The sequence below is a fragment of the Magnolia sinica genome, chromosome 1 (assembly GCF_029962835.1).
Source record: "Magnolia sinica isolate HGM2019 chromosome 1, MsV1, whole genome shotgun sequence".
Lineage (NCBI taxonomy): Eukaryota > Viridiplantae > Streptophyta > Magnoliopsida > Magnoliales > Magnoliaceae > Magnolia > Magnolia sinica.
Genome location: NC_080573.1, coordinates 6,618,549 through 6,642,186, shown reverse-complemented (window position 1 = coordinate 6,642,186; position 23,638 = coordinate 6,618,549). Strand labels below are relative to the sequence as shown.

The 23,638-nt window shown below is 41.5% G+C and overlaps 1 protein-coding gene across 2 annotated transcripts; it reads left to right on the top strand.

Annotated features, from left to right (window-relative positions):
• Positions 1–13,311: 13,311 nt before the first annotated feature.
• On the top strand, positions 13,312–19,325 carry LOC131237885 (sodium/calcium exchanger NCL1-like). 2 transcript variants are annotated; one of them, XM_058235936.1, is made up of 7 exons: positions 13,318–13,764; positions 16,467–16,646; positions 16,829–17,010; positions 17,269–17,414; positions 17,940–18,207; positions 18,397–18,699; positions 18,849–19,325. In XM_058235936.1, exons 1-7 carry the CDS (start codon positions 13,392–13,394, stop codon positions 19,095–19,097), a joined length of 1,701 nt encoding a protein of 566 aa, XP_058091919.1. In that variant the 5' UTR covers positions 13,318–13,391; the 3' UTR covers positions 19,098–19,325. The 2 variants fall into 2 exon arrangements, with proteins under 2 accessions (XP_058091927.1, XP_058091919.1); XM_058235944.1 differs by lacking the exon at positions 18,397–18,699 and having other exon boundaries at positions 13,312–13,764.
• The last annotated feature ends 4,313 nt before the right edge of the window (positions 19,326–23,638 follow it).

Genomic DNA, 23,638 nt, shown 5'->3' with positions numbered 1-23,638 from the left:
GGATATGTGTAATGGCTTCTTCTGGGTTCCAGGTTGATGTAAAAGCTCTACAAAAGAACTTGGGGGCTGAACTTTGGTTACTACCAGACCAAGTTAGACGAGCTGTCATTGACGAGCCGAGGTTTGGCTCATCGGCCTTAGTCGCCCCACCTGCCTAGGAGTTTCCACTCAATCGGCCTAGCTGAGTCCGGCTTCTTCTGAGGTCGGCCCATAATTTTCCATAATAGAAGCCCCCTACTCTCTGAGTTCGAGTTCGGATTCAGGGAGTAAATTCCTAGGGAATTGAACCGCCACTCCCTGATGATGAGTCGGTAAGATTGAAACGAACCGTTGTTATCATTGCTCTCCGCAACCGAGGTGCCGTACTTCGCCAGCGACCTTTCGGGTATGAGCCTATGGTAGATGAACACGTGGCGACAATTAGGGATTCGAATCGTCTGAGCGAGCGGGGTGTTGCCGTGTGGACGTCGAGAGATGGAGGGTCGTGCATGCTTTGAATGTTATTTATTGCTAGTGGCATATGGCTCGGAGGATTTCGGCTCGAACTAAAGATAAACCACCACGTGTACCGTAGGGCTTGGCGTCTTGCCATTTCGGCTTCAAAAACAGTTGTTCGTCATGATTGCAGGTGACAGATTAAGGCTATAAAAACTTCCCTCCATTTCCATTTGGATCCTCCTGCATTCTATTTCTCAGAGAGTTTTGTGCTATCAATCATCTTCCAGAGAGCGATTTCCTGTGAGTTCTCTCCTTCCCAAACCTTCTTTCGCTTTCCTTTAAACTCATTATGTCGAATGGGTCGGACGAGGTTCAAATAATCTGAGCAATGGGTGAGGAATCTGAGGCGGAGAGTACGAGTTTTGAGCGTAGGACTCGGAAGGTCCCTTTGAGGCATACCCCTCCGGCCTCTAGTAAAGAAGACTATGGGCCCAAAAGCAAAGGGTCGCGCCCGAGGATCGAACAGAATGCCTCGGGATCTGGCTGGAAGGGCCATGGCCGGTCCGAGGTGGTCGTTCTCAGGGGCTCGGTCTTGATCGAGTCCCAAATGGCTCGAATCCGTGTCGAGTACCAAATCCCCGACTCGGTACACATTAGAGCTCCTCCCCTTGACACTCCAGGAGATCCAACCAATGGAGATGTCGCTATCTTCCTTTGTGCCCTCCAATGCGGGTTTCAGTTTTCCATTCACCCATTCGTGAGCTTGATGACCGCATGTCTAAAGCTGGCACTGGGTCAGCTGGTTCCTAATGCCTAGCGAATCCTAGTCTCCTCATACATCATCTGGTGCCAACTCAAGAACCAGAATTTGACGTCGAACGAGTTTCAGTCTATGTACCAAGCCAAGCATGACTCACTCAAGCCGTGCTGGTGTTATTTTTCAGCAAGGGCCCAATGTACCCTGGGCCTCATAACCAGACTCCCTTATTTTAACAAGGATTGGAAGGGAGAATGGTTTTGGGCCTCGGGGGAGTGGGAGGCGTCTGCTTCTGAGCTCGGTAGCTTGTGAGCAAGAGTGCCCACTAAAATTTTCAACCTTAAGATTTGTGCTACACTTTAGATTTTTGACTCGTTCCTTGTTCTGACCTATGTCCTCTGTTTGTAGATTATCGAAAAGGTCCTCCAGACCTGTCTTCCTTCCTCCTAGCCTAGGTCGCCTTGCTCGAGTGCTCAAAGAAGAGCAGCGTGTCTTGCACAATATCATCAGTCTGGACAACCTTATTCAGTCCGGATTCTATAGATTCAAACCCGTCCCCATTGCTCTGGGTGAGTATCGTGACTTATACAGTTTTAGTTTTCCTTGTAGACATGTTTCTGAGCCAATCTTCTTTGACCAGGTCTAGCTGAAACCTCGGGCTCTAAGAGGAAACGGGCGTCGGTGCTGCATCCCCCTCTCAGTGTAATAATGGATTCTGAGCCGTGCGTGAAGATCACAACGAAGAAGAGGAAAACTGCCCCTCCCGATGCTGAGCCTATTGCAATTCCCGCTCCAACCCCCGAGGCTCCTCCAGCTGCCCATCTCATTCACCTGGGATCGAAAAGGAGGTGGTCAGAGGCTGGCAGCTCGGATGTCCTGGTCGGGAGTGCCGCCATGTCGAGGCCGAACCTCAGGCCTCAACTGCTAGTGGCGTCGAGAGGGCCACTGATCCGGTTCCTCCCTTGGAATTGGAGGTGCTTCCGCCCGGTTATCACGTGTCTCTTCTGAATGACTGGGGGGCCAAGCATGCAACCGAGAAGGCGATCGCCAACACCCTGAGGTTAAAGTTCAGCTACATCCATGGCACAGGTAGGCCATAGTACCACAGGGAGAGATGACAATGAGATTCCAACCATAGGTTTGTGTGTGGGGCCACCTAATGTTTGTATTCCTTCAAATCCGTTCGACATGTGATTCACAAAGATGCAGAAATCTATAAAATAAAGCTCGGCCAAAGACATGCAGGCAACAACATGTGAAATTAGAGGCGTCAGCCATAAATTTTTAACGTTTCCATTGGTGTCTCTCATCTTAGTTTGTTTTTCGCGCAGAGCTTCATTATTATTAGTTTTTCAACACAACAATTTTCGCGTGGGGTCTTTACTATTAACCCGGTGGTAAACTCACAAGAGTTTCAATGGCAACAAGGGTCCAAGTACTCATAGGTGGTGAAATTCCACTTTGGCGCGTATGGGGTGTGTGCATGTGAAAAGAAAAACAATTATCCTCGTGAAAGGAGTGTATTTCATATATACAATATTTTAGCCCCAAAGAGCTTGCGTGATCCACACAATATAAAATAATTATTGTTGTAGACCACTGTCGGTTCTATTAACAAATCAATAAGCTGTATTTATTAAAAGGGCATTTTGGTCATTTGAATAAGTTTTCTTTGACTAATGGTATAAAAGATTGTATTAGGGTTCTTTGTCTTTGCTAAATTATAATTTATTTTTAAAAAAATTTATTTATTAAGGCTAGGAGGGTCTCAATGCATGGCTCGGTAGTTCCCATGTGTTAAAAAAAAGGAGGTGAATGGGTTGGAAAATTTCATCGAAATATTTTGGAGCTGTATATTTGTTTCGCAAATTGGGGTCCACCAAAGTAGTATATCAACCTAATTCTTAGAGTAGGGCATTAATATAGTGATGCCTTTCTAATTGATTGATTGGGTCTTAGACCTAAGTGCCGTGATGCAAGTATGAGGCGAATACATGACTTGTATTACACATGCAGGTGACCTTAACAAATGCCATCTATGAAGAAGCCTTACGGACGCTACTTTCTACGACTCTCATTTGTAAAGCTCTGAAGCCCCATCATAATGTTCATGCAACATCCACTTTGTCCATCCATTTGGCCATGTAATATTAGGGTATAACTCCAAAAATAAGGTAAATCTAAGACTTAAGTGGGCCACACCACAGAGAAGAATTGGATGCTTACCATTGAAACTTTCATGGGGAAATTAATTTTTTAAAAACAAACATTAGTTTTTCATAGAAGCAACTCTCAATAAATAATTTCAGAGAATAGATAGTAAATTATTTACCTAGAATCCATTTTAAGGTAACACCAAACAAGCCTTTGGAACATTCTTAAGATTAAATTGTAATTAGATGAATCATAGATGGATAACTGTAATTAAACTATAAATAGGGCTGTTTGACTGTAATTTTTCCATATAATATTAGTTGTTACAATATAATTCAATATAAATATTAAAGTAATCCAATGCCCAACCTGAACCTGACATGAATAAATTTTTAACAGGGCCCAAGATGGTGAGGCCATTGGGCAAAGATCTGTGTGAAATCTTGTCGGTACTTAGTATCTCCGGATCCAATTACCTGTTGACAGCTGCATATCATTAAAGGGTATATGTTAACTCAAATCGTAGCTCACTGCCACAGTTTGGACGGTTCAATTTGATTTATTTGCATGTCATGATGTATCATTTTCCAAATAGTTTCTCAAGTGCCTGTGTATCATCCATCACACTTTATTGCAGTATCAGAGATTTTGTCTGGAGAGTATATTATTGAGTAATTTGAAACTCCCAACCCTCGTTCTAGTCCGGGTTGTTGGATTAATTTAAGAAGGTTGGTAGGGTACGATATGGAGAGCGGATCATGAGAACCTTGACTTGGATCGAGAGCGTATGATGACGAGTTCCACCACATGTGCATCAGCTACGTTTATCGATGGAGATCCGGAGTATCCATTCATTGGGCCACCTTTGCCATGTCCATATCTGAAAAATCATCGAGATTGATTCTTGTAGCCATTAAATAAGGAGAATAACCACATGCGCTCCAACGCATGGTTAGTACCATATGTGCAAGCTCTGTGAGGTCCACCTCTAACTGTACCTGGAATCCAAACCGTGAACCTTGTACGCACCGCCGGGACCAACGCGCAGGATCACATTGGAAATGGTATTATGAGCAGGTCGAGCTGTGTGGGCCCCACCATGATGTGTGTCGAACATCTACCCCCATCAGTCAGATGCACCATTACATGGTGCCAAAGGCTTAAAAATCAAGTTAATACATGACTTGGGTGGGCCACACCACATACAACAGTTGAGAGGGGTTACCCTTCCATTAAAACATTCATAATCATTTATTGGGCCCACCGAGACTTGGTTCACAAATCCAGACTATCAATTTTGTGTGTCCCACTTGCATGAGGGGTCAGACCAAGTTTCAGCCACATACAAAACTTAGGTCGGCCCCACCAAGTACTTTTATATGTTTTAGGCATGTTTTCACATGGTTTTAGATGGTATGGCCATATATATTCACATGTTAAGGCTCACCCATGTTTGGGAATACCTTAAGTTTAGGTATGTCCCTTGATCCTGGTGGGGCACACGTGATGAGTGGGTTGGATGACAAATACACAACACACCGTACACTTCGTTTCATATAAAAGTTTCTATTGTATGTGTCCACCATTGAATCCTGTGGTGGGCCCACCTGAATTATGGATCAAGCTGCATATTGGGTTCATAGCCAAAAATAAAGGGTACAGAGGTGGGTTAGATGTCTCTGATCATGCATCACAGTGGGCCCCACACAGTTGGAACTTATGGATGATGTGAGCAACGGTTAGAATTCAACCACCGTTTGTGGAGCCTTGTTAGGCCCTAGAGGATTTTTCATCTTCAGGGTAGTGGAGCCTTGTTAGGCCCTTGATTGTTCTTCGTTTAGCTTTTTACCTTGTCTTATATGATAGGTGTGCGCGGTTTCCTTTTTTGTTCGGTCCCACATGGCTGTAGTTTTTCTGTGATTAATGAAAGGAGTGGTTTCTGTCAATAAATAAATAAATAAAAATAATAATAAATAATAAAAAAATCAACCACCAAGGGCCTGTTTGGCCGGGCGGATTGGAAGGGATTGGATGGTATTGGAAGGGATTGGAAGTTAAATCTCGGGATTGGCCGGGCGTGCCAAACAGACTGGGTGACCTGATCCCGGGATATAGCAATCCCATGGATCTTAAGACAATCCACTGACAACACCATCATTACCTTTAAATCCCATCCAATCCACCCTAATCCGTTCAAATTTGCCTGGGACGTGTTTGGTTCGAGGGATTGGAAGGGATGGGAAGGTTTAATCCCGGGATTGGCCGGGCGTGCCAAACAGACTCGATATAGCAATCCAGGATATAGCAATCCCATGGATCTTAAGACAATCCACTGACAACACCATCATTACCTTGAAATCCATGCCATCCACCCTAATACCATTCAATCCCTTCCAATCCACCCGGCTAAATAGGCCCCAAAACTCACAACAACTGGTTGATTAAAAAAAGAAAGAAAAAAGACTGGATAACTCGAGTTTATCTTCGCTGCAGCTTTATGCGATGGCCTACTGGATCAATACTCCTGATCATCTTACATGCTCACCGTGTGTATGGTTAGGATAGACTGCATATATGAATAGGGACACAAATTGTGTGGTGGCCTGACCTCCACTGTGATGTATGTCTTTTATCCGCACTATCCATCTGTTTTATTGGATCATTTAAGCTATGAGAGCCCAAAATTAAAGAATGTACAAAGCTTGAGTGGACCACACACAGTAAACAATTAAGATAATGATGTCCACCATTGAAAGAAGATTGAAAACTTCTCAGGCCGCAGAAGTTTTAGATCAAGCTGATATTGGGTTTCCCTCCACTAAGGCCTGTGTGACCATATATATGAATAGAGGGGATGACAAATGAACATCATCACCATAGCCCTAGGAAGGTTGTAACAGCAGATTTCATTACCCTGTTATTTCTTAGGGGGTGGTCCACCTGAGCTTTAGATATATATTTTAATTTTGGTATCCTGGCCTAAAATGAGATGGCGAAATGAACCGAAGCTTGGATAAAACACATACATCATGGTAAGTTCCATAGAGTCCTGCCACCACAAAGGTCGGTGACGCAGGACGCAATCCACGTCCCAGGTTAGACGCGCAGCTCACTAATGCATAGGCTTATTTATTCAAGTTTGTCCTTTTTTAATAGGCTGTATGCCTTGACTAAAGACTTTGAAGCCAAGTTCTTCCTTATTTCGTCCAAGAAGTGATTGTTATCACATGCACCGATCCACACATATATATGAGGCCGGATGCATTCATCTAGTGGGCCCTGCATTGGAAATTTCATGGGCTAATGATCAGTCTGATATGGACTAGGCTTGGGTACTGATAGACCAACCTGGGCCCTTCAAACACTTGATCCTTTCATTTCAATTCATTTCAATGCATCCCAAATTACAATTTAAGAAACTAAGGTTGTGATTGAGTGTTACCCAATCGTCATTTGCCTAACCATCTTGGCCAAACTGATGACCCCAGAAAAACCAAAAACCTACCAACCCTAATCAACAGGCTCTGATTATTGTTCACCATCATTTTCAAATACTCTTCCAACGTGTACAAAATCCAAGCTGTCCAAAATGAGTGACCCATATGTGGATGTAGCGTAACTGTTCATTTAATGATCATTAATTGGATGTATATAATTGCTTGGTCACTCAGTTGGCACAACGTGCCCCTTAATTTGGATGGTATGGATAGTAGTAAATGAGTAGAATATATGAGGATGAGCCAGCACGTTAAAATGGTGCCAGACGCATCATAAAAGTCCACCGTTCTCATCGCACCCTTGCCATTTTGAAAATGACATCCAAACGACTATTTAAATTATTGCAACTTTGAGGTAAATTCCACGCTTCCTTTCACACTCAAATAAATAAATAGATAAACAAATAGATAAAGAACTGGTGGATATTGCACATGCAGTCTGTAAAGAAAGGACGCGCGGATTATACAATGCTGGTGGACAGAGTGTGTACAGTATCCTGCCGTTTTCAGTTTGTACCAGTAGTGTATCCAAAGCTCATGTGAACTACATTACAGGAAACAGTGTAAATTGAAAGTCTAAGTTGAAAATTTCTTAAGCGCTACGAAAGTTTTGGATCAAGTTAATATTTGTGTTTTCACTTGTGATCTGATGAACAGGTTAGATCACAAATAAACATCATTGTAGGCTATATGAAGGTTTCAACTGTGGAAATTATTATTCCCATTTTTATCATGTGGTGTGGTCCACTTGAGCTTTTGGTATGGTTCAACTTTGGAACCCCTAAAATGAGCTGTACAAACGGATGGATGGCATGGATCGATAAACCTTATACATCCACACAAAGTTTACTTACCACATGGATAAACCACGTTCAATCCGATTTCCTTGCCCATAAGGTTGAACGTACAAGTAACTCATACCTACTCATCCATGGTAGAGCCTTATAGAATAGCTCTCTTTTCACTCCCAGGTTGGTGGATTAATTTAAAGAGGAAAGCTAGTAGGCCACCTTGACGAGAGCCTATGATGCGAGATGGTGATGAGATTCGCGATGTGTGCGCCCGTCTACGTTTATTGATGGGGCACGGCTTAAGTGGATCCCGGGACCCTGACTGTGGGGCTGACGCAGGGATGAACGTGATGAGGATAACTACTCTGAATCCACGGAGCTTCCCTGGACTCCTCACAGAGACTTCTCGAATCCTCGAGGAAAGAAAGCAGAAAATATAAATAAATTCTAAGAAATTCGAAATTGATTAATTGATGAATAAAAACGAGTTCACAACCCTTTAAATAAGGGTACTAAGCAATGGGAAAGAAATCAGACTCAAACTACAACTCAAACTCTTAGAATCCGCGACTTACTATAAATAATAAACTTACTATTTATAGACGGTCGTGATGTCTACTAGTACGTAAGCTTTTCGGCCAAAAATAGTAAGTGTCCTATTTGGCTTCACCAAACCATTCTCCTAATTATTCTAAGCTCTTTTCACGTTGGGCGCAACTCCTAAAGCCCAACGGATGAAGAGTTATAATCAAACTAAAACTTACTATTTATAGTAAAAACGAAATTAAAACAGGGAAACGACCGTCAATCCAGGGGTTTTTCGCAATTCCGGGCTGCGTAACCCGGCGTAGCGGGGTTGGTTGGCTTCAGTAGCTTGTTCTACCTCAAAATCATATATTTTACATCAGATAACTCATTCCGAATTACAAGATACGCCCGATTTAAGGTTCGATGGTCTGGATCACTTCTGTCGTCGACTGGGCCTTTTCTGATCCATCTTGGCCATGTAACTGTTCGTGACCCGCTCTACATTAGGGGCTTACCTTGATGTATGTGACTACATCTATGCTAATCTGCATTGATAACTAGTGACATCTATGCCCATCTGTATTGATAACTCATTTTAGGCCATGATCCAAAAAATGAAGTCGATCCAAATCTCAAGTGGATTATAGTACAGGAAACAGTAGCAATTGATCATTAAAAACTTATTGCGTACCACAAAAGCCTTGGGTGAAGACGATATTTGCGTGGTCTCTTTATACAGGTATGTGTGACCTTATCAATAGGTTGGATGGCAAATAAACATTCTAGTGGACTTCCTAAAGTTTTTAATGGTGGGGATTCAATCACGACTGTTTCGTGTGGTGTGGTCCACCTAAGATTTTTGCAAGCTTCATTTTTGGAATCATGCCCTAAAAGGAGCTTTGAAAATGGTTGGACAGAGTGGATTTAAGGCACATACATCACTGTGAGCCCTATAGTCAAGCATCCCACCCACCTCCGTGGATTCTGATCTTACCTAATCTGCCCCTTGTATTGATGCCTTGTATCCGTTTGATGGACCACCTTGTTGATGACCATGTTCAGTAAAAAAAAAAAAACATAATAATAATAAAAAATCATGAAGATTGTATTCTTGTATCAATTGAAAACCTACACTCTGTTGGTCGACTGACAAAGCTCTCACACAGGTAAAATCCAAGGCATCCTGCGCAACATTGTCCATCCATATTTACACATCATTTTAAGATAGGAACCCAAAAAATAGGAAAATCTAAGGCTAAGTGCACCACATTGGGGATTGAATTCCCATCATTAAAAACTTCTTGCAAGCGGATAAGTTTTGATATTTGGGTTTCCTTTCATCCATGTTTATATGACCTCATGAACAAATTAGATGGAAAATAAACATCACAGTGGGCCCTAGGAAGGTTTTAACTGTGAGTTTCATTATTGCCGTTGCCTCCTGTAGTGTGGTCCACTTGAGCATTGGACCTGCTTAGTTTTTAGACATACCCTAAAATTATCTAAAAGAATGGATTTATGGACTTTGTGGATAAAATCCATACATTACAGTGGCTCCCACGGAGCCCCTGCATGGATGCTTTCCAGGAGAGGGCCAGACTCAATCCTGCTTCCCTTTTTAATACCTTGGATGCGTTGACCGAAGATTTTTGAGCCAAGGTCTTCCCTATCTCGTCCAAGAAGCGATTTGCATCACATGACTTAGCTTGAGTACTGATAAGCCCAACCTGTCCTCTTGAGAGCAACGATAGTTCGAGAAAATTACCATAAACCCCATTATTCCCAGTATTGATTTACCACCTCCTTTTCAGTCTGCCCCATAATTTAGATGGTATGGATAGTAGTAAATGAGGGGCACATATGAGTCACCATCATTTTTTAAATGGTGGCAAACTATCATAAAAGTCCGCAAATTCCAGATCATGTGATTCATGCTACCTTTCACACTCAAAATAAATAAAGTCGGTCCACTTGCGGATGAGCTTTATTCCTTCTCTTGAAAGCCGGATTATATAATTCTTGGGTGAAGTAGGATATATCCAGGACGGTGCGCTGCGGTTTTCAGTTTGTACAACTGGGCCCATGTATCAGTAATCCAAACGGTTAATATGATGGCCCCGTCCTAGATATTGGAAGATCCTACTTCTTATGATTTGGCCTTGTTTGATGGGATACGATTTTTTTTTTTCCTGTATTTTCCTCCTTTGATGGAAATCTTTTATGGATTTCAACACCAGAATATCAACCGTGTGGATCAGTGAACAGGGGGCCCCACTTGCACATACTGGAAGGTTGAACGGTACAAGTATTGATACCTCTTTTAAAAAGTATTATGCGATCGTCCACCAATGATTGAATGGCCAGGATTTGGCCCTCACATGAATTTGGAGTTTTTTTTTTTTTTTTCCTGTCTAAATCTGATAGGCCTGATTATTTGGCTTCTCATCCTTAGGCTTACTCAATTGGTGGGTTGGGTTACACGGCCCATGTCAATGTTGCTTGTCCCTTCTGCCAACCATGTGGTGATCTTAGTAGTTCATTTAGAAGGTCCCATTAAAGATGAGTGACATGGGGAGAATCTAATTCATCAGATAGATGTCTTCCATGTCCATGTAAATTTTAAACTTATTTTAGGATTTTACAAAAAGAGTTACTTTAATGCTATGGTGGGTAGCGATTCTGTGACGTGTTTTACAATTAGGAGAGTTTTTACAACTTAACTAACTGACTAATTTTGTTTCTTAAGGACCGAATTATATATTTAAAGATTTAATTGTTTATGTGAAGTGTACATGTGTGTCTTGCCCACATGTAAAAATTTGGGTTATTACTGTTACCATTACCATGAAGGCCATCTTGATGATGTGTTGTATATTCATGCTATCTATATGTCTCTCCAACCCTTTCTAAGGAGGGGGTTCCAAAAATTAAGTAGATCCAAATCTCAGGTGGACCATGCCACATGAAAGAGTGGTGATTGAATGCCTCACTGTTAAAAATTCGAAAAGGCTTGTCGTAAGGTTTCTGTAATGTTTATTTCTTATCTACAGTGTGGATAACGTCAGGAAAACCTAAGTGTAGGGATCAAATTGGTGAAAAACTTTTGTAGCCTCACAAAAAGCTTTTATTAATGATTGTTCATCATTGTTTCTAATGATATAGTCTACTTGAGATTTCGATCTTCTTAAAGCTTGGAATGTCACCTTAAAATGTGATGGAAAAATAGATGAAAAAATGCATCAAGGTGTGACCCACATGATTGGGGGTAACACTCACTGAGTTGTTATTAGGGAAATAGCTAATCCTTCCCCTGCCATTGAGGTGGAAGTGGATTGATGTACAACACACCACCAACCTTTGGTATTGGGGGTGTGTGTACGTGCCATGTAGTATGAGTGCCTCAACTCCTTGGCACTAGAACGTAGGGATGGTTAAAAGGAGATCAAAGTTATGTGGGGCCCACAATAATGTACTTATTATATATACATTGTCTGGCCATTTGGGGAGATCATTATTGAGCATGAGCTCAAAAATGAAAAATAAATGTTATGGTGGCCCTATGAATATTTCAATGTGAAAATCTTTATCCTTGCTACTCTTCTTGGTGTGATCTATTTGAGCTTTGGATATGATTCATTTTTTATCTAATGCTTTAAAATAATCTCAAAAAATAGATGACCAATGTGGATATAATAAATACATCATTGTGGAGCCTATGTAACTTTGATCTCTTTTGATCTGTTCATACAACACAGAGCTCAAAGAGCGTGGGTGGTCGTGGCTGGTGTGTGGTACACCAGCCAATCTGCCCACTTCCCATTGAAGTGGAAGTGGATTGGCCGATGTACCACACGCCACCATCCTTACTGGTATATTAACATCACCAAGTTCTACGTGTCTCACCATGAGGCATGTGTTATATGAATTAGTGATTTCACGGTGAGCTAAAAAATAAGTAAGATTTAAAGTAGGGCTCATCATAATGTTTATTTTTCATCAATCTATTCATAAGGTTACACAAACCTTGATGGAGAAGAAAAAGAAATATCATATTGATATAAACCTTTTGTGTCTGTCAAAAGGATTTCATTGGTCCCCCACTGCCTTTTTGCAGTGTGGTCCACTTCATTATTGGATCTATCTTATTTTTTCCTCAAGCATTAGTACGACTTCCCCGAATGGACGGACAGTTTGCATATAACACATTCCTCGCGATGAGACCGAACTTAGTTACGTCAACGTATCAGCCAGGTAAGTGGTGTATGCTACACCAGCTAATCCGGTTCCCGAGGATGCCTACGGTAGATACGGACACAGGAGAGGTGGCTACTGACACTGCCATTAGTCAATGGCCAGTGCTCAGTGCTTGGTGGGCCTCATTATGACCTATATGTTTCATCCAAGCAGTCCAACCAATTTTATAGATAATTTTATTTTATGATTGCAAAAGCAGGCTATATCTAAATCTTAAGTGGATCACATCACAGAAAACAGTGCTGATGGAACACTGACCATTAAAAACTTAGTGGGGAGCAAAAGTTTTGGATCAAGTTGATAATTTTTTTTTCTCTTCATCTGTATGATCTAATCAACTGGTTGGATTTCAACTAAACGTTACAGTGGGCCGTAGGAGATTTTTAACAGTGGGCATTCAATCACTACTGTTTTCCTGTGGTGTGGTTCATCTGATATTTAGATTCCCCTCATTTTTTGTATCAACACATCAAATGATCTGAAAAAATGGATGGATGGCATGGATGAAACATATACATTACAGTGGGCCCAAAGATCACTGACCACTAAGCCAAACCTGTTAATACCGAGAATCCCCGAAAGAATTTGAAGGTACTAAAGTAACAATGAGATATATTTTTTAATTCCATAAATGCCCTTAGTACAGCTAAAAATGTCATGATAAGCCCTCAGAAATTTCTTATTTTCCGTTTCCAAACAAGCTAATCACGAGGCTGGATCCTTACTCTTGCTCGGGTGGTACTAGAGTATCCATAGGTGGTGAAATTCCACCAGCGTGAGTGTGTGGGGTGTGTGACAAAAAAAGAAGCTAATCACGAGGATAAAATTGTCCACACCATCCAACCACATTATATTTATTAGCATAGGTGTAAAATAAATTTCTTGTTTGGCATTCTGTACCTAGTTTTCTATAAATCCGCTTTCCAATCCTTATCTTTTCAAGACACTCTAGCCAGTCTAAGAAGAAGGGAAATGGGTAGAGCTATGTTTTCAATCTCTTTCATCATCCTCCTCCTTTCTAGCTTTGGCCAGAGTCGTTTGGTGACAGAGATGTCAGGCGATCTAGTCTCCGACGGAATCCGCTTCCTTCCTCGAACTCCATATCTGGATCTGGAACAACCAACGTCGCTGGCAGCATGCGATCAGACGTATGGATTCATGCCATGCTCGAGCACTGTAATAGGCAACATATTTCTGGTGGCCGTCTATGGTTACTTGATGTACATCGCCGCTAATTACATCTCAACCGGTTGCGAGCTTCTTCTTGAAGTCCTCGGCCCTGGGCTGGTTGGCGGCCTCTTCCTCCCCGTCCTTGGCGCTCTTCCTGATGCTATACTGGTTCTTGGTCAGCTCTCTCTCTCTCTCTCTCTCTAAACCACCCAGCAATCTCCACCGTTTACATGTGCCATGTGTGGATCACAAGAGTCTTTTTTCTAGAACGTTTTGCTAGGTGGGTCCCACTGTAGATGGTCCACTGTTGGCAAATATGGGCAGAGTGAGGAATCCCACCAAACAATTGGTAGGCCATTTTCTATCAAATGTGACCGTTGGCATATTTTGTACCTTTGTCTATTGGTAAGTCAGATGTTGGATGGTTAAGATCATCTGTCCCGTTAGACTTTTCTCCCGTACATTCGCACCAGACACTTCTCTGTACGATCCTGATGAAGGATCATTGGGCCATGTTCCCACCCTTTTTTTTTTTTTTTTTTTTTTTTTGAGCATTCGAGGAAAAAAAAAAAACAGAGAGAGAGATGGTAAGTGTGTGAATTCCAAGCTATTCATTAGGTGGGTCCATTCATCAGGTGGGCCATGGGATTAAAATTAGGATGGTCTACTCATCAGGTGGGCAAAACAAGATGAAAAACAGAAAATGTATGTTTTCCGATTATCTGTGCATTGCTGTGAAGCATCCTGCCAAAAGCAAAAAGAAGCTCGGCCCCGTGGGGCCTGCATGCTGAGTGCTTTGGAAATTGAAACTTTCCATGCTGTGGAATCTAATGCGGGCCATAGAAAGCAACTTATGATGTAGAGATGATTGTCACAATCTCAAACCCTAAAACCCAATATCTGAAGCCTGATTATGCCACAGTAACTTTTTATTGTAGTCTACAGAATATGAACGGTTCAAATCATAGAACCAGATGTGTGGGGCCCACTGGAAGGCTAGAGAGGGAAAACGTACTCTTCATTTGGGAGATTAGAGAGAGTGAGGTAGAGGCATCTCTCTACAGAAAAAGTATAGGATGACCAGTCAATCCAAGTCGTCCAACCAGGGGACCGTAGTTTTAGATGACCTATGTTTCAAAAATCACACTACTTAGACTCGAAGGTGGCTGTGATGTGGCCCACATTCTACCCAAACCCCTCTCCTAAAACCCGAAACCTCAACTCAGCCCGGCCTTGTTGGGTCAACTTTAGGACAAAATCGAATCTTTTGCTGACTCAACATGGTGTTTAATAATTAAATTAAGGTATGACATTAGGCTATTTTAATTTTGTGGTCCAACTAGTGCATAATTATCTACGTCTTATGTCTATATGATATCCGATCCATCCAAATTGTTGGTCCCACTAACAATATCTCGCAACGGAAGGTTGAACTAATCCACCCATCAGGTGGGCAAGTTATCTTCTTTTGACTAGATTGGCGATTTTCCATTATTTTCTATGGTGTGGGAAACATTATAACTGGATATTTCTGACTTTTGCAACATATGTTCCACATGGTGAGACCAATATTTTGGATGGATTTGGATGTTATAGTAATATAATGTGTTGGCTATTATACACCAGCTGGACGGTATAGATGGACTAGTGTGTCAGACCTGCTATTTAAAAGTTCATTTAAAATATATAGGCCCCTTTATCTTTGATGGTAACAGGAGTCTTTCTTTTTTAGTAAAGGTTGAACTGTCCAATATCATTTTCTATATACACCAGTTGGACGGTATAGATGGACTAGTGTGTCAGACCTCCTTTTTAAAAGTCCATTTAAAATAGGCCCCTTTTCCTTTGAAGGTAACAGGAGTCTTTCTTTTTTAGTAAAGGTTGAACTGTCCAATATCATTTTCTATATCATAATATCATTCTTTAAAAACCCATAAAATTATGGGGAATCATTTGTTACCTAGTGTATGCCCTTGATACTCGGGCACTTTAGAAATTGTATGCCTGGTATATCGGGTAAATCGTTGGATTTTACCAACATTGTACCCAAGTATTATTCTCATAAGCTATATTCTAACCTACTTAGTTGGGCTGCAAGTTAGCAAGTCATGTCGATTTGAGACCCAGTTTCCGGACAACTGAGTTATATGTGTAGTGATTAAACTTGAAATTTATTGAGTCAACTTAATGTAGGGGCATTTTCACATCTGGCTCGAGTGGGGTAGTCTGTGGGATACAGGGACACACTCAGGGTGGGCAGCCAGTGTGAGGCGGGTGGCTCATGTGAAGCGGTACCTATGTGATGTGGGGCCCATGATGGGGGTTCAGCGAAGTCCTAACCTATGCGAAGGATTAATTTATTATACTTTATCAGTTCAAGCTTTTAGAGTAAGTGGTTAATTGTCCTACATCCAAATGATATCAGAGCGAGAGGTTTCGACTCCTCACTGGGTGGACTTACCATGCTTGGTCCATATTTCAAAACACCACTAATTAAGTAATCCTAATCAAACTCAGCAAGTCTTGTCAATCCATACCAAGTTTCACTGGCCACCGTGTTTGACTCAGGTTTGAAATCTTATCAAATCAACTTGTCCTGGTTGAGCGTCAGACTCAATTAACGAATTTTAAAATTACGATGCCTGTGCATTGGTAATCCCATTCCTATTATTTTTATAATAATAATAATAATGTAACTGAGAAAATGATAAAAATGTAAAATGATACTCAACTATGGTACCTAGATTAAAGTTGGATTCTGCAGTGGTTCATTTCCTGAGAATTTCCATTTTGAATTCATTTCCACATAATGGATTCTCTCTATCCAAACAGGCCCTAAAAAATTTCATCTAATCTAGTTTGTACATGTTTTTCCAGTGTCTGGACTTTCTGGAAGTAAAGAAGCTGCTCAGCATCAGGTCTTGATTGGGATGGGCTTGCTTGCGGGGTCGACCGTCGTCCTCCTGACGTTACTGTGGGGCACTTGCATCATTGTCGGCCAATCTGAGCCTTCAACTTCAACTGAACCTCTAGAAAGAAAACCATCTAGATTAACTGGTCTGTTACTCACCGTAATTGTAATTTATTCTTATGGTTATTCTATTAATTGTGATTTCTCATCAATGCAAATGACTGTGTACCAAACATCTCACACCATCCATGGGTTTGATTGTGGGAGGAATCATGTTCCTATCCACAATCAAGTTCTCCAACCATCTTACAACCATCCATCTTTGCAGGGTGTGGGGTCACTACTGATGTGTGGACAAGCCATGCTGCGAAGATAATGGTCCTATCTGTGCTTCCCTTTATCATCATCCAGCTACCAAACGTTTTCAACATGCCTTATGAAAGCGGCACTGCCATCTTGATTTCTCTCATTGCTTCTGTTATCTTACTACTTTCCTACTGCCTCTATCAGGTATCCTATTGATCCGTGCTACACTTGTCCACCACGTGGCACACATCAGGACCAATCTGGACCATCCAATTTATGGGTATTACTGTGGTGGGTCAATTCCAATCGCGCATCTACCGATCAAATGGACAAAATCGGATGGTTGAGATCGTCTAATCATTCTGACATTTGAGCAATGGTCCATCCACAATGATGCCTACGGTTTGGACGGTCTAGAAAATGCGTTGATACTGACATATCTCCATATTGGATATGGTGCAGGTCTTTCAACCATGGATTCAAAGGAGAAGACTAGCATATGTAAAGCACACACATGTAATATCAGGAATTTTAAGACATTTCCAAAGGGATGGGCTTGGCAAGCTCCTCACAGAAGACGGTCAACCTGACTTTACTGTCTTAAGGAAGTAAGTGATCTTCTCATGCTCTTATCAATGGGCCAAGCCCAAACAGTTCAAAAATAAGGGCCCTAATGAAAGTGCTGGGAAACGAACTCACAACCTCCATGACCATATGAAGAGACACTCCTAACCAGAGTAATTTCATGATGGTTCTTTTATTTTAAATTGATAATACATAGTTTTAACTATTTTTTACTCCTATTTGCTTACGTAGTATTTTTAATTCTAATTTTTTAAAATCAAGTCTAGTCGGGTCAGGTCTTTGATCCGTTCGAACATCAATTCTATTTTTCGGGTTTTCTAACTATGATTCTAACCAAGTTGAACATATTGACTGAGAATGATCCAAGAAGAACAGCATACCAGTTTCAACCTCCAGCAGAACTTATGGAACACTATTGGATGAGTATTTGGACAGTACTAGGACTAGCCCAGCTTAGCCAGAGTCTGATACTGCAACCAGCTGGCTGTGATGGGCTTGGAGTTGGGTCGCTGGTGAATCTGACCAATCTTTCCTGCATTGAATTGCAGAATATTTCATGGAATAGATCAGGACTCAAATGGACTTTTATCAGCTTCGGAATTAAGGGCGTTGATCATTGGAATCCAACTTGAAGTGATCGATTTGGACATGGACGATGCTGTGAAGAAAATAATGGACGAATTCGATGTATCGGGTGATGGTCATCTCAGTGAGGATGAGTTCCTTAAAGGAATATCAAAATGGCTTGAGGAGGCTCAGCGGGCCGTGCCTAATTCACGGACTCGAATGCAAAACTTCCTACATGACTTTCACATTGTAAGTTTGTTAATGTCATGAATTCAACATAACAGGTGTGGCCCATGATTGAGCCATCCAGACTGCTGATCTGCTGGGACTAGTCCATCAACAGTGGGGCCCATCAGATCACAGTCTGGATCACCCAATGATGGGCATCACTGGCACAAGCTGAGAGATCAACCTGAGATGTTGGAGATGTGAATGCAGATAACGAAGGAAGAGCATGATAAGCTGGTCGATCAAAGCGATGAGGTTGTAGAGTCCGTCGCTAATTCAGGATGGATTTGTTTCAGAGCGGTGTTACTATTACTGCTGGGGACTGTTATTGCTGCAGCATTTGCAGAACCACTTGTGCATGCTGTCGATGATTTTTCCACTGCCACAACCATACCTTCTTTCTTCATTGCATTCCTCTTGTTGCCACTGGTTAGCAACACCAGTGAGGCTGTCTCAGCAATCAGTTTTGCTAGCCGGAAGACACAAAGATCATCTTCCCTAACATTCTCTGAGGTTAGTACTGTCCCGATTGGTCTTTAGAGTGTTTGGCTAAATTGCCGTAAATTTTCAAGTTGGGCTTGAAACGACACCGTATCGATGTTTTCAATCCAATCTACCTGCACTTCCAAACATGTCCCTAACCTTTGGAGTTGATGCTGCAGATCTATGGTGCGGTGACAATGAAGAATACTCTTTGCCTGGCTGTCTTTTTAGCCCTTGTCTACATACGGGGATTGACATGGACGTTCTCGGCCGAAGTGCTGATCAGCCTCATCGTATGTGTCGTAGTGGGCCTCTTCGCCAGCTTCCGGACCAAATTTCCACTTTGGACATCTGTAGCAGCTTACGCGCTGTACCCATCATCACTGGCACTTGTTTATGTTCTTGACTATGTGGCCGGGTGGTCATAGATCTTAAAATTGCAATTGGAATCACTGTAATTCCGTTGGGTATTTTTGATGTTGTTCAGCTAGATTATTCAAGATATTTCCTTTTTCTCCCACTTATTTTTCTCTACTTTGAAGTTTGAACATTAGTAAGTGGCTCGAAGAATCGAATATTTGGGTGTATTTATCATATTTGATGAGAATTTAATCCTGTTTAGAGTCTAAACTCTTATGATATTTAGATACTTTGATGATGATTATTCGTGTCTTCCAACATACCTGCTTGAAGAAGATCTTTGATGCTTATCAGAGTGAAACTAGACCGTTTGGACTCGACCCCCTTTGGGCTGGATTTGGGCTGAGGCTTAAGGGAACCATTGACTCAGTGGGTCGGCCTGCACTTGATCATTCATAAAGTTCCAACAGGATATACAAAGGGGTCCCATAGTAAACTATGTTTTGAGGGGTTTCTGGGTTGGCTTGAGTTGTCCGATTTTCAAACCATGTACTCAAGCGCATGTATTAAAGACTAGGCAGCTTGGACCTAGCTACTAGTCTGGTCTCTGAGTCATGACCGGTCCAAGTTAGGAGTGATCCGTGGTGTTGAATCAGATTGAGTCCGACTAAGTCTGAGCTGACTCGGATGATCCGAGTCCCAAAATAGTCATCCGAACTCTTAAAACTATGCTCCAGCGAGTTCACTTAGGGGGTGTTTGGCGCATGGTATTGGGAAGGATTAGGTGGGATGGGATTAAAAAAAAATGTAATTATTACATATGGCAGGGATTGTCCCTGTTACCATGGGATAAGCATAATTACATGCTATGTTTGTAATTAGGTGGTACATTGAATGGATGTACTCATTTGAAACTATTGAGAATAACACATGTGTTATATCCAAACTGTTCATCTGTTTTGTAACCCCATTTTATGGCATGGGCCTATAAATGAGGCAGATCCAAAACTTATGTGGCCCCAAAGAAGTTTTCAACGGTCGGTATTCAATCCCCGCTGCTTTCTATGGTGGGGTCCACTTGAGCTTTAGATCTACCTGATTTTTTGGCCCATGCTCTAAAATGATCTCGAAAAATGGGTTGACAGCGTGGATATAGCCCACACATCATGGTGGGACCTACACAACTTGCTAACATTGAGTGGAATTGGCACAAGACCCAATGCAATTCCACCTAATCTAATTCCAAACCTTTTTCATTCTTCCCAAACATTGAGTGGAATTGGCACCGACCAAATGCAATTCCATCCCACCTAATCCCATCTAATACCATGTGTCAAACACCCCCTTAGCATTCCTCTCTTGAGTCGAATTCTCTGCTTGCCACAAACAAATAATCATGTTTATTACAATCTGATTGGACCACATCATCTCGCGCTGCATTTATTGGGATGTCGACTGCGTCCTACCTTTGCCCGAATGGTAATCCGTCCGGGCAGGGTTCTATGGGGCCCACCGTGATGTAAGTGTTTTATCCACACCATTCATCGATTTTCTCAAATCATTTTAAGATACGATCCTAAAAATGAAGCAGGTCCACTGGAGTGTGGACCACACCAAAGGAAGCTGTAGTGATAATGACACCTACCGTTGAAACCTTTCTAAGGGCCACCGTGATGTTTTTTTACCATCCAACCTATTCATAAGGTCATGTAGACCTGGATGAAGTGAAAACACAAATATCGGCTTGATCTGAAACTTATCAAGCTCTCAAAAAGTTTTTAATGGTGGATGTTCAATCCCCACTTTGTGGTCCACTTAAGCCCTGGACCTGCCTCACTTTTCGAATCATACCTTAAAATGATCTTAGAAAAACGATGAACGGTGTGGATAAAATACTTACATCACGGTGGGCCTCACAGAGCCCTGCCCGAACGGATTACCGGCGGGGTAGGCTGCATTCCGCGTCCCATTTATTGGAATAGTACTAACAATGTCATTGATGATGTGGACTCATCACAATGTAGAAAAGAAGAAATTTTCTTTTTATTTCAAGAAAAGGTTAAAATTTTGAATGTGAGTTCAAATAAGAAAACTGATTGCAAGGACTCCCTTTATAATTAAAGGAAGAGATGAATACCTATAAAATATCAATTACCCATCAAAGTTACCATCCAATGATCTAAACCGTTGATAATGTTCAAGAGCTATCTTAACTGTATGATCGAAGTGGTAACTAAATTCTTTCCGCTCACATGGTAGCTAGGGGCACTTGACATGACCCCATCATCTTTAGCCTTGTATGAAAATCCTTAAGACCATGTATATACCGTCACATCCTATGGGCCGATCGACCCATCCATGCCTTTCAAAGTGGTCAATTTCAAGTATCAATTAAGTCCATAATACATTTCTTAGGCTAATTATACAAGAATTGTACAGATCAGATGATCAATACATCTTTGATTTTTCCTCATTTTCCATGACCATCTTTTTTCTAAGCATTCTCTAACAAAGCCGATTTTTAAGAGTCATATGTAGCTTATGATTATCCCTAACAATAGATGGATCAAATTATTGATTGTAGCTATCTTTGTTAAATGATCATAACCACACATATCAAATACCATTGATCTAAGTCAAGTTAACTAATAACTAGGTCAAGTCTTTAAGCCTACCCAATCCAGCTGGACATTCAGTCGACTAAAGTATATGCGACTTTTAAAAAAAAAAAAAAAAAAAGGTTAAATCCAAAACTTCTGTGACCCCCAAAAGGGTTTCAATGGTAGATGTTAAATCCCCCACTGCTTTTTGCAATGTGGTCCACTTGATCTTTGGATCTTTTTAATTTTTGGGGTCAAGCCTTACAACGATCTCACCAAATGGATGGATGGTTTAGATATAGTGCATACCTTATTGTGGGACCTACAACATGGACATTGGTGGTCCGTTGACATCACCAAGTTCTAAGGGCCCCACCACAAGGTATGTGTTATATCCAAACCGTCCATACATCTGACAAGATCATTATACAGCTTTCGCCTAAAAATAAGATAGCTCGGAAGATCAAATGGACAACATTTTATAAAGTAGTGGGAGATCAAACATCTACCATCGAAACCTTTATGGGGTCACAAAAGTATTGAATTAATTTGATATTTGTTTTTTTGCTTCATCAATGTATGTCCGTGCGACCTTATGAATAGATTTGATGGAAAATAAACATCATGGTGGGCCCTATAAATGCTTTAACAGTGGAAATCATTGTCCCCACTGTTATTTGCGGTGTGGTCCCCTTAAGCTTTTCATATGAATCATTTTTTGGCTCATGCACTGAAATGTTCTTGCTAAATGGATGGATGGTATGGATATAATAAACACATCATTCTAAAGCCCACATACCTTTGATCTCCTTTTTACCGCTCGTGCAGTGTGGGACGTACACACATAGCTGGTATGCGGTACACCAGCCAATCCGCTTACCATTGAGGTGGAAGTGGATTGGTTAGTGTACCACACACCACAGACCTTGCTGGTGTGTTGACATCACCAAGTTCTACGGGCTCACCATGAGGCATGTATTACATCCAAACCGTTAATCCATTTGTCGAGCTAATAAAAATTAAACAGATCCAAAGTAAGGCCACCATAATGTTTATTTTTTATTCAATTTATTCACAAGGTCACAAGGGCCTCGATGAAAAAGAAAAGCAAATAACAGGTAGACCTAAAACTTAGGTAACGACCAAAAAGGTTTCAATGGTCCCCACTGCTTTTTGCCGGTGTTCATACTTTGATATTTGGATTTATCTTATCTTTTGCCAAGGACGAGTACGCCAAGATGCCGAACAGTTTGCATATAACACATACCATTTAATGAGATCCACGGAACTCAGTGACGTCTACATATCAGCCACGTAAGTGGTGTCTGATGGGACGCGGGTTTCCAGCGAAAGCCTTTCGCAGAAGTTCGAGCGCTGGGAAACCAGGTGGGGCCCACTGTGAAAAAACTTTCCCGCCCATCCATTTTATGGGTTCATTTTAGAACATATTGTCAAAAATGAACCGTGTCCAAAGCTTAAGTGAGTCGAAAGCTTGATAATTAGACTTCCACTGTTGAAATATTTGTGGGGCCACGGAAGTTTTGATTCATGTTAATATTTTTGTTTTCAGTTCATCCCAATAGGAATGGCGTTATTAGGGGTATAGATGGCATCTAAACATCACTGTTGAACCTAAGAAGGTTTCAATAGTAGGAATTTTCATAACCACATTTTCCTTTAGTACAGATCACTTGAGCTTTAGCTATTGTTCATTTTGGGCAACATATGCTAAAATGAACTCACATAACTGATGGACGGTGATGATTTCTCACAAACATGACAGTGGGCCCCACCTGGGTTCCCATTGCAGGAACTTTGGCAGGAAATCCGCGTCCTGTGTGCGACACCAGCTAATCCGCTTCCCCGGGATGCCTACGGTAGATACGGGCTCAGGAAAGATGGCTACTGACACTACGTCACTACCACTAGCCAATGGCCATTGAAAACATTTTTTTAGGTAATTTTATTTTATGATTGCAAAAGTGAGTTATATGTTTAATTCACGCAGT

Bases quoted from the DNA above. Each gene is read 5' to 3' on its own strand.
- LOC131237885 (XM_058235936.1), top strand. From the start codon at position 13,392: ATGGGTAGAGCTATGTTTTCAATCTCTTTCATCATCCTCCTCCTTTCT. The intron at 17,011-17,268 runs GTATCCTATTGA...GATATGGTGCAG, and splicing joins TTTCCTACTGCCTCTATCAG to GTCTTTCAACCATGGATTCA. The intron at 18,700-18,848 runs GTTAGTACTGTC...TTGATGCTGCAG, and splicing joins CTTCCCTAACATTCTCTGAG to ATCTATGGTGCGGTGACAAT.